General features: G+C 38.2%; 1 protein-coding gene across 1 annotated transcript in view; it reads right to left on the bottom strand.

The window, feature by feature from the left end:
• Window positions 1-3,806: 3,806 nt before the first annotated feature.
• Window positions 3,807-11,489, bottom strand: part of LOC306881368 (receptor-type tyrosine-protein phosphatase N2-like) — a gene marked incomplete at its 5' end in the record, with an annotated part of 177,308 nt that continues 169,625 nt past the window's right edge. The window contains 3 exons of the mRNA XM_079435448.1: window positions 3,807-4,516; window positions 7,009-7,082; window positions 10,576-10,640. Of these exons, the coding sequence (XP_079291574.1) occupies window positions 4,445-4,516; window positions 7,009-7,082; window positions 10,576-10,640 (211 nt within the window). The 3' untranslated portion in view covers window positions 3,807-4,444. The remainder of the gene's footprint in view (window positions 4,517-7,008; window positions 7,083-10,575; window positions 10,641-11,489) is intronic.

Raw genomic sequence — 11,489 nt, 5'->3', positions numbered from 1 at the left:
ATCACTTCCCACATGCCTCTTCTGGAAGTCACCCAAGCCAAACAGCATCAGGGTTCACCATTGTTTTTTAGGGGTAAAACCGGCTACCTGTGCAGACACCTATTGATCAAACAGGTACTTTTAAAAGCAGCCCATTTTAAAAAAAATGCTGCTGGTAAATCAAGATGTGCTCAGATTATTTCTGATTTAAGACCAATGAACTTTTGCAATGATTTTCTGCACTATGCCGAAATATATATTTATTGGAAGTGTCTCCGAAAAAAAAAGTCACACAGCCTAGCATTTCAGACAGGCTCAACTGGCTCTCCGAATATATCTTAAAGCTGTAAGTGGACATACTATAATATAGCTGTTATATACTGTATGTTAGTGAGAGGATGTTTAAATGTTAAAATTAAATGCAATTATCCACTTCTTAAGTTTTTCCACAGTAGGTTTGAATATGCTTTGATTTCAGAGTAAATACAAACTGCTTCTAAACATGAGATTCTCTCCTTTTTTCATTGACTCAGCCTATTTCTTAGGAGGCTAACGGGCGCAAAGACATGATTATGAGCTGGATTGGAACTGAGTTTGAAGTACTATTGAAGGGAATCTCCTATTGAAAAGGGTCCTCTTAAAGAGCTGGGATACTGGGCCAGTGATTGTCAGAGGAGACTTGGGCATAATATGGAAAGATAATTGGGTTTCTAAGTGAGCTTAACTACAGGGCTCTGATTGAGTCATACTCTTGAGGACTTCTAATCGTAACTTTTAGTCCTTTCACAGTGAAAAATTCAGAGCTGGGAAATCTCACTTTCTTCACATCAGTAAGTAATATCGGAATATTGTGGGAACCTATACACATGAGATGGAGTGACCATGCTCATAATATCTGTAACACAGATGAACCCGGAGAGACGGAGAGTAGGATCCAGATGCAGAGTGCTTATTTAAATAATAACAACAAAAACATAAAACACAATGAACAGAACTGAGGATGCTGATGGAACATCAATAAAGATACAACCCCAGACAATGAACAAAGGAAACACAAGGGTTTAAATACACAAGTGTAAATAAACTAACTGGGAACAATCAGGCTAATGACAACCATAGATAGATGCCACATTCAACAGCTCCAGGCACTTCTGCCATCTTAGAACGGTCTATATGTATATGTCGTCACGCAATATAAATCAGTGAGTTTCAACATGCCAAAACATTGTGCATCCTCTGATTGTAAAAACACCTACATTTAAATTCCTGAAGAAATTGTATGAACTTTCTCAGGTAAGAACGCGTTGGTTTGTGTTTTTAATATGTATTAACTCAAGGTAACACTTTATTTCGATAGTCCACTTTAGACATTCTACTAACAGGAAGTAACTTTGCAACTACATGTCAACTAGCGGTCATTAGAGTATTAGTAGACTGTCTGCTTAATATCTGCTAACACTTTATTTTGATGGGTCCACAACATACAACATACTGACTATGAGAAACTTTGCAAGTATATGTCAACTTATTCTACTAACCCTAAACCTACCCTACTGAGAGTTAGTAGACATGTAGTTGCAATTTAATGAGAATTAGTTGACATGTAGTTGACATGCAGTTACAAAGTTATTTACTTATAGTTAGTAGAATGTCTAAAGTGGACTATCGAAATAAAGTATAACCTAACTCAATATTACAGGTTTTTAAACTATAGTACCTGTCGTGTTATCTAACAGCTTTGTCTGGTTGTATTGTGTTAGCAAAATCATCTGCTGTAGTCTGTTGCTGATATCGATATTCATACATGCATATAACTAGGGCTGCAGACAGAAAGGCAACTTGCTCTCGAGAGTTCACCGACCTGCTTTGACCATTACAATATGGCAGACGGCTTATGTATAGCGGCCCATAGAAACAGCTGCTAATAGGTCATCTACCTATAGATTCATATCTATGATGAAAACAGGGAAACATGAACAGGAAGTAAGCTAAACTCCAAACAGAAAGGGGAAAACACAAAGAACCAAAGGCAACGTGACACTCATCACCTCTATATATTTTACAGGGTCCTTGTTACATGTACTTACTATAGTAATAACAGTAAATTATGTATAATTACATGTAACTAACCCTAAACTTAACCATAGTCCTAACCTGAACCCTATAGTAAGTACACATTAAGTTACTATTACTCATTAATTATATAATTACACTGTAACACCTTAAAATAAAGTGTAACCTAGATTTACATGAAGAAATTTACATTTACAAGATTTTTAGTGAACATTAGTTATAAAACAATTACCTTTGCAAGTATATTTCTCCCTTCAATCACATTTAACAAGTTGTGTATTCTAGATGAGAACCGATTAGTCATTTGAACCGTTCTGTCTGTAAGTGTGGGCGTTCTGTGTAGCTTTATGTCTTTCTGTAGTTTCTAGCCAGTTTCCTTTTTATCTTTTAATGCAGTGGCAGGTAGAAGTAAAGCTCATATGTAGTACAGAAGCTCACAAGGTCATTTGTGATCATTAACAGTAAAATGCTTATGTACTTCTAGTGTTATGTACTTCCAATTAGAACACTGTTTTCATATTTCTGCTCTTAATATCTCCTATAAAACAGCATTTCCGATGCTACTTGTTTGATTTAGTGATCATCAGCGAGGCTCATCTTTCAGTTTAAATCTGTATCTTTCCTTTATTCAATAATGTTTGAATAATGTATTTCTAAGGATATGAAGCTTTGAATTTTTTTATGCTTGTGATGTCTAACAATAACTTTCATGACTTGCAAACTAGATTTTGGAGACTTTTGGACGTTTTTGGGTCACTTGAGGTCTTGAGGTGACAAATTCCAGAAAACATGCAAATAGGCCATTATTTGCAGTTCTAGTGTGTCAGCTAATGTAATGAAATTGAACAATTTAGGACTAATAGTACTAGCAGTAATGCCTCCTCTTTGGCACAGACATTGTGGTGGTAAAAATGAGATATCTTCATGTGAGAGAGAAAAGAAAATGGATAATGACATTCTGATTTAAGCAACTTGGAACAGACGAGAATAATCACAATGCAAATTATCAAGGACAATCTAAATGGATGAATATTAAAAAGAATGATAGTGAAACTAAGTTAATTAAAAAATCAGCTTGAGTTAAACTAGTTGTCGCCAAACGCAAAAATGAATAATGTTAGCAGTGCTGAACGATACCAGGAAATATGAATTCCCTGAACGGGAGATGACAGCATATCACAATCCCGCATAATACTCTAGTTGCTGCAGGAAGCAATTACCATCCGTAATTTTTTCTAATAAACTTGTATCTCTTTGATGACAACCAATTAAACATGCACAATTATGGTTACCATATAGTTATTCATAAAATGATTAGCATGCCCTCCTTACATTCAGATTGGCTGCATACTGATAAGATAAGACGCAGGTTAAGCGACAGATACATATGCAAATGGAATGCAAATCAACGTACAGAAATAGCAGGAAGGCGCATGGACGTCATAAGTGATATCAATAATAGCACTGCAGACAGGAAATTAAGAGGTGTGAATATTTATGTAAGCGCCTAAGTGAAAAGTTTACAAATAATTCTAAACAAAAATACATTTTTATGATTTGTGCAGTAGTCTATATATAAGTTGTTCGAGGATGAGCAAAACTGAAAACTGCCTATTTGTCTGTTCTTGTTCAACTTGCCAGAACAGATTTTAGAGAACTGAGTGACAATTCACGTGAGGAGAACTGTTGGTACAATCTCTCTCATCCAGTTTTTCTCCCTCCATCACACACAAAATGATTCATGAATGCAATTATCATTCAAGCTTCGGTGTTTTGAGATTTATTAGGTTACTTTTATACCGCACACACAAAAATAATATGTACAATTACATTTTGGCAGACCATTTTTAATCACATGGTTCATTCTGTATGCATAATTAATTTATCTATATGTAATACAATCTGTTTATTAGTTGATTTAGAAACAATATATCACAACAATGCACTATACTACAATATAGTGTAGTATTCTCATTGTCACATTAGTATTGCTCATCCATAATTTAAGTGTAGTCACATGAACTCACTGTATAAGAACATAACCGCAGCGAACTAATACAGCAACGCTAAGATCACATCTGCTTCTCACAAACACATATACTTCAGACATTTCATATGTACAGCTAGTGGGTATGTAAACACCAATCCGAGCAGCAAATACAATCTATGTTTGCATGCTTAGTTGGCTAGTTGAATATCTAAACAATTATTCTAAACAATCATTTCAATGCTATAGAATTTTACACACACACTTAGTACAAAGAAATGTCTTGCGCAATACAATGCGTCTGAGTTTGGATAGAGCTTAAAATTTTGTCAATTTTCATAAGTATCCAGGTTACACAGAAAAGAGAGGAAGAAGACAGGTTGGAAGTGTTTGCGAAAGTTTCCTTCACTGAGGCAGAGCTTTCAGGATGGCATTCACCTCTTCTGCTACAGCAGTCAATGCAAACTCGAACTGTTCCTTAAGACAGAAGGAGAGAAAGTGGAAGAAACTCAGCCAAGCACTTGAAAAAACACCAACATTTTACAATAAGCACAAACTTATCTTGCAGAATAAGGGAAAAACGGACCTAAAGAGAATATCAGTCAGAAGAAGACGTAATAAGTTGCTGGAACGTAGATACGAAATGTGTGTGTGCTCCTTGTGTAGATATGTGTATTTAAAGCTGCAGAGAATGTGTGACTCAATGTGCTCTGTTCAAACTATGACTCAGAATCTGTCTCTTCCCTGAGGGGCACCCTGTGAAGATCGATCATTGTCTGAAGAGCGACCCTCAAAACTAACGTTTGAAACCAAAGCTCCCGCTGCAGGCCACGGAATAAACCAAGCTAAAGTGGGCGTTAAGTCAGATGCAAAGCTTCGCAAAACAAGAAACGGATCAAAATCCCTCTTGAATTAACTTAACATGCACTTTTCTGTATTTTCAACCAACATAAATTAGTCTCTCAAAAACTGTGGAATGTTGTAAGTGAAGGTAAAAGTTGGTGATGTCAGTACAAAACCTAAACAGCTTTGAATAAATGTACTATTTTATCCTTTTACTTTGTAGCGGTAATAGCTTGTGCTGGAAACACAGACCACCTAATGCATGCAAATGACCATAAATGCACTTTCACAAATATCATTCACTGTCACATGCAAGGCGATTTGGAAGAAAAAAGGTGACAACAGGCGTACTAAAAGTGTAAATGTGACCATTTTGCCACTAGATGGTGTCACATCAATGCCTCAGTGTTCTCCAGACATGATGAAGTATGGCTGTAGATATTTATCTGATCAGTCAAGCTGTTTAAGAGCTTCTCTTCCAAGGTAAACAAAAGCCGGAGAGCTCATGGAGCTGCTAATGCACAAAACATTCCTATTCTGGGCCAGGAATAGAGAGGGTAGAATGGATTTTAGGAGGCATACCAATTTCACACACGAGTACCTGCTTTGACAGTGTTCTAATCGTGCAGGGCGAGGAGGCATCCTTTGGACATATGCTGCTTTTTGGAGTACTGACTAAGCAGGCCAGAACAGTAAAATCACAAATAATGTACTCTTAAAGTCCAGAAATGAGCAGAATGAACAAACTACAGAGCTTGAAAGCAACCTGTTACGTTAGGATTAAAGATAAATGATTAAGTAAATGTAGGCCTATTTTTTTTTTCTTTCTAATGAAAAGATTCATGGTTAATTTAAAAGTGATTAAAAATGTAACAGCAAGTCCCAAGGTGTACAAGGATTTCTCATTAATTTAAATGACATGATTATGTTAGTAATACTAATAATATTTTAATATTTAATAAATAGGTGAAAACAAAACAGAAAGATCCAAATATCCTTATAAGCGAGTCAGGCATTACATTACATTACAGAGTCAGAGACATACAGTTACAGACTAACTACAATGTGACTAGGAACTGATAAGTAGAATGAGGACTTCCTCTGGAAATAATAGCAGTACTTTTTTCATAACTTTTTAAAAAAACATTCTGACAGTTGTTGGTTGTTAACTTGCAGTTACTTTGGAAACCATTACTGTTGGCAGAGGAAACAGCTCTGGCTTTCATTCAAATAATAGGAATTTGTTGCACTCCACGACACATGAACAAAAAAATGAATAGCTGATTATTCTGTAAAGTAGGCTGATTACTTCAGCAAAATGTATTCACTAACTTACATATACGAAAAACGAATAAAACAGAGAGGAAGCTAACATTCCACTAACATTTACTACTTATATAATACCACTTACATATTCACTATTTTCAGCCTCCTCTGAATAGATTTGCAGCTGAATGCTATCTTTTCAACACAATCCATGGAGGCTCCGTTTACAGTGGTTAACCAGGTAGTCAGGTCTTTAGCTTTCATAAACAGCAGCTAATGTAATTCAGTGTGGCTCTGAGGAGGGGACTGTCATTTGCTCATCTTGTTATCTCCAAACAGTAGAATGCTAAATATATGTTTCTTTAGCATAGTTTAAAAAAACTGATCTTGTATCAGTCAGCCTTGGAATGCTGGAGACTCTCTAGGACCTTCTGGCTGATGTTCAAAACGTTGTTGCTTGCGGCATCAACATGATGTATTTGTCATGGAAGAAGTGATCAATTACAAGTTTATTTTCTGAGCCTGGCTTTTGCTGCTTTATTGACTATGTGGTTTTAGATTACAAATCGATGTTAATTGTAGCAGTGTGGTTAGGGTCGTATTGTACAGGACGTCTCGGGACGATGCGTGCAGGTGTAATTGCACTTACAGGGCAGCTGACTGAACTTTTCCTTCTGATGATGAGCTTATCATGGTATGAAATTGAATAATAATGACATTAATATTGACTTATTGCTAAAATACACAAAATATAAGGATTAATTTGCCTTGAATAGACAAAATTTCAAAGCAATAAGAGCAGTGCTACATTTAAAAGCTTACATTTAGATTTTATAGATAAAATATTTACAGTCTCTTACCTTGGTCTGTACCATGCCTGATCTCTGGTCCCTCAGGTGCTCCAGGGTAGCAGCAATATCAATCTCCTTGGCACCTGCAACAGAGCCACATAACATGAGTTCAAAGTACTCCACATAATCATAGATCATCTAGCACTCTCTCCAGCGTTCGCTTTTTCTGTGGAATTACATTCCCTTTGCAATGTTGGACAAAGCTCATAGACCATGTCTGTACCTTGTTTTTAGCTAACCTTGTTTTAGTCTATAGCAGAACTTCATGCCTTGTTCTAGAACAAAATATGTCATAAAAAATAAATACAAACACAATACCAGTGGTAAAAATGTACATTTACAAGTGGTAAATGTACATTTTCTCTACCCGATCTGACTCTTAAAATTGATTGTTGGTGTAATTCAGTATACTCAGATTGATTCAGTTGTATTACATATAATTTTTTGACTTGAATAAAGCCATTCAATTAGACAACTTAAAATAAGAGATTCGAAGACAGTGGTTAATACCAATAGAGCTCATGAAAACACATATAGTGATACATACGGCTGCACTCATGCAGTGCTGTTATTCTTGGCAATACAAATTTACATCGGCACCACTGACTGAACCAAAACTGTAAAGTGAATATGAAATTTTTCACATGGCGGTAAGAGTGAAAAAGGCTGATTAGGAGAAATCTCCCTTTCACCTTTAGCTTGAATGACTTTTTCTACTGGTCCATTGTTGTTTCTCCTCATAAATGAGCGGAGAGTAGAAGAGGTCTAACAAGGCCTTATTTCTCATTCATTCATTCATTCTTCAAAAAGAAAAGACAACCCCCTCCCTTCTGCACAGATTGATAGAGAGGGAGTGAGAGAGTTTGAGGGCGAAGGAAAGAGAAAAGCGGGAATCCTTGTAGATGCTTTCTGAAAGGGGGCGAGTGCAGCTGGGTTTCCAGCCTCAAAAGTGCTCCAACACTTTCATGTCTTAAGAAGTGCAAGATTCCGAAGTTTAGGGGGAAAGACATAGAGCGAGCAAAGGAGGGGGCATCTAACAAGAAAAGGCTTTGGAATTAAAACAGCATTCTTCACTAATTTACAATTCATTCCTGGAGATGAAGAAAAGCGAAAGAAAAATACGACGGGGTGTTTCAGAAAAGAAAGAGAGAGAGAGAGAGAGAGAGAGAGAGAGAGAGAAGAGGAAGACATGAAGAACAGGAGAGAGAAAAGGGAATGGAAGACGGAGATTTCTGTTGTTTGAGAGTTTCTGGGGCTTTGATCACACAAGTGAACACTGGAAAGTGGGCAACCTGGGAGCCCCTCCTCCTTCCAGAGAGCAGATAAAAGGGAGATGAGGGGGTTGCTGAGGGCCGAGGCTCCGGGCCCCTGACAGCATGGGAAAGAGGCACAAATGCGGCGACGCTCTCCCTTGCATCTGGCCTTTGATCCCTCATTATGGAAAAAGTCACGGACCATGGTCAGGTCAGGAGTAGGGATGGACTGGTGACCAGAATAGAGAAGCATGGGGGGAGGCAAATGCATGGGTGACCTCACCAGATGGGGTCAGGAAGAATGGTGATGATTCGGACAGGTCTTTGTGGATGGATTCACATGACTTGTTAAACTCTATGCAGATGTAGCAGTAGGCACTCGCCCCGCCTATTAACGCTCGGCTGGATGGTGATTTAGTGCTAGTTATGAGGACTATAAATGTGGTTGGTGTATGTTACCTGTGAGGGCATTACACGTGACGTCATGTCATTGTTGTTGTTCCGGCGCGGTGTGCCAGAGCTAGAGAGGTAAGAGCTGCCGGTTAGCGACTCTGTTGCAAATGATTCCTGTGGCACAGGGTGATATGGACTTCTTTGTTGTAGTGGACAGGGGAACTAATCGGCGTACACTTGGCGGCGCTCGCTGTTGTGTGCACTTCCGGAAAAGCGGATGAGTTTCGTGGTTCTTTAATGACGGGCTGTTCAGGTATGTTTTCAACCATTTATATTTAATGCCTCAGTCCGACTCAAGTACGCTTGGTGAGTTTTCTCTTTATTTTAATCCAGGTGTGTTTCATATGCCTGTTTAAGGTTATGGTGGGTTGTTTCGTCATCATTGTCGTTCACTGGACGCTTTAATCAGAAGTCCGGTTCAACATAAACTGCGGAGCGACTACAAAATTACTACGTGCGGCTGTTTGGCTTGATTTCACGGATATACGACTGTGGAGCGACCACAAAATTACTACGTGCTGCACTGCTGTGTAGCCTTACTGACTAGCGTCACTGCGACATCTCCGACTTCAACGGCACCATTAATGTTAACTTTTCTCTGTCATTCTATGAGAATTGGTGTGGATGTTTTCATTGCCCGGGATTTGATATTGGGTACTCAGAATGTAAGGAGTTGTATTTAAAGTGGCTTTTGATGCTCATTATTCTTAGTCATCACTGTTTATTATTGTTCTGATTTAAGTTTCTTTTTGTTTTTGGTTTATTTATTATTATGTGAATGTTTGTTTTGTTTAATTCTTTCTTTTTGGCTCAAGTGCGGTCTTTGTGGCCCGGTACAGTTAAACAACCACCTGGTCTGTATTTTCCTGATGCTGTCTAGGATATCCGGTTATCCAATTGTTCTCATAAGAGTTCCCTGGATTTAAGTGGTGAATGTGTACTATTCAACAATGTTGTGAGGTGACGATCATCTGGAACGTATCTTTCTGTGATGAGAGTGCTTGTTATCATACTGGTTTGAGATGAACATTGTGCATTTGGGTCAAACAATTGTTTTTGTGTATTTCTTGTTTTCTCCTTTTGTTTTTTTTTTCATTTTGTGGTGTATGAGTCTGATGTGTGTTCTTTATTGTAGGCCTGGGCGGCAAGGAAACTAAGGGCGGCAGCCCTCCTCATCTTGGTGGTGGTATTTTGGAGTGATTGCTGTGCCACTCGGAGGTGTTTGACGGAGTGCAGTGTGAGTGCACGTGTGTTTGTGGTTTTCTTTGTTTCTTTTCTTTTAGGAGAATAGGGAGGCCCCTTGGGTGGAGTAATACGACTGCCGTTCCCAATTTCCGTTGCCAAGAGTGTCCAATTTTGAACATCCTTTTTCTGATGACTTTCTTTTTTTTCTTCTTTGTTTGTATCATTTTAATCAATAAAGTGATTTTATTGTTTGTATTCTTCACCCATGTCTCATGCCTGACTCCAACCAATACGAGCCTGTGAGCCTTGTGTGCTCCTAATTTGTTTAGGGCGATTCCCTGGTAATAAGCCCCAAGGGTGGCGTAGTTGGTTTATTTATTTGGTGTCCCTGTTTCTGAGCCCGAACGCCACACAGAGCTGAACGTTTAATATTTGCATGTGAAAAAGTCAACCATATTAGGCGAAGCTGAAACCCTCGCACTTGCTTTCAGGTGCAAGCACAAGGAGAAATACACGCTCTTCTCCGTTCTTCATGTTTTCACACACTTTTATTCACATTAGCATTTTGACAGCCTTGGCCATTCATTAAAGACCTCGATCTTCCTCTAATGCACGAAGAGACCTTCATTGTGTGAAACGTTGTGTGTTATGACAGTGCCTCCTCATCTGTGCCGTGCGCTCTTACCTTTGGCCATTTTATTTAGAACCATGTCAATCAGGATGTAGGTTCCACTCCTTCCAGCGCCATCGCTGCAAATGAAGACAGAAACTCGTTATCACTTCTGAGAAAAGAGCAGACCTGTCTGAATGAGCATTACAGTATGTGCCTGCTGAAACGAAAACAAAGCGTTCATTTCTCTGTTGTGTTTCAGCCGCATTGTTTGCTGTTGCATCATGCTTCAGCATTCACAATAATTCTATCAAAGACGACTGCTGTCTTGTTTTCCTGTTCTTTGCAAAACTAAACTGCATTTGCAAAAAAAAAAAAAAATGAAATAACACAACACAGCTCTTTTAAGAGCAAAAACAAAGCATCTGAACACAGTGGGAATTTGAAACTTGAACTTGTTTTACCTTCTATGCAATCAACTAAATTGTGAGAACCAGCCAAACTCAGACGCAGTTGGATGGTAAACTGCATTCTGATTTGAAATCAAGGTTACTTTTCAAGACATGCCACTGAATATTATGAGTGCATTACTGAATGAATGTCACAATGTTTAAGCACACACACACAAAACACATTCAAGTGGGGGGTTTGGGAAATGAGTGCTATTTAGGGAAACTCTTCCCTCTCCCCTGATATCATTCTGAATTATTCAAATATGCATGACAGCTGTGAAGCCTTTCTTCCCCACAACGCACAACATGTTGCTCATTAACCCCTGGTGTTAAAGATCATTTGGCCACTATTTTAGCTTACACAGACTCTCACATTCCTCAGTTTCACACTGAACGTAAAGGCCATCCATTTTTACCATCACTCGTGTAGATATTCACTCAATACTTCATTTATTTGACCAGTGCCTGAGAGATAATTCAGACCACTGATAACTTATATCACTGGACTTAATACTGCTTTCACTTTTGCATTTTATA

This window comes from Barbus barbus (genome assembly GCF_936440315.1).
Source record: "Barbus barbus genome assembly, chromosome: 2".
Lineage (NCBI taxonomy): Eukaryota > Metazoa > Chordata > Actinopteri > Cypriniformes > Cyprinidae > Barbus > Barbus barbus.
The sequence above is the reverse complement of the archived record's forward strand: the minus strand, read 5'-3'. Positions and strand labels throughout refer to the sequence as shown.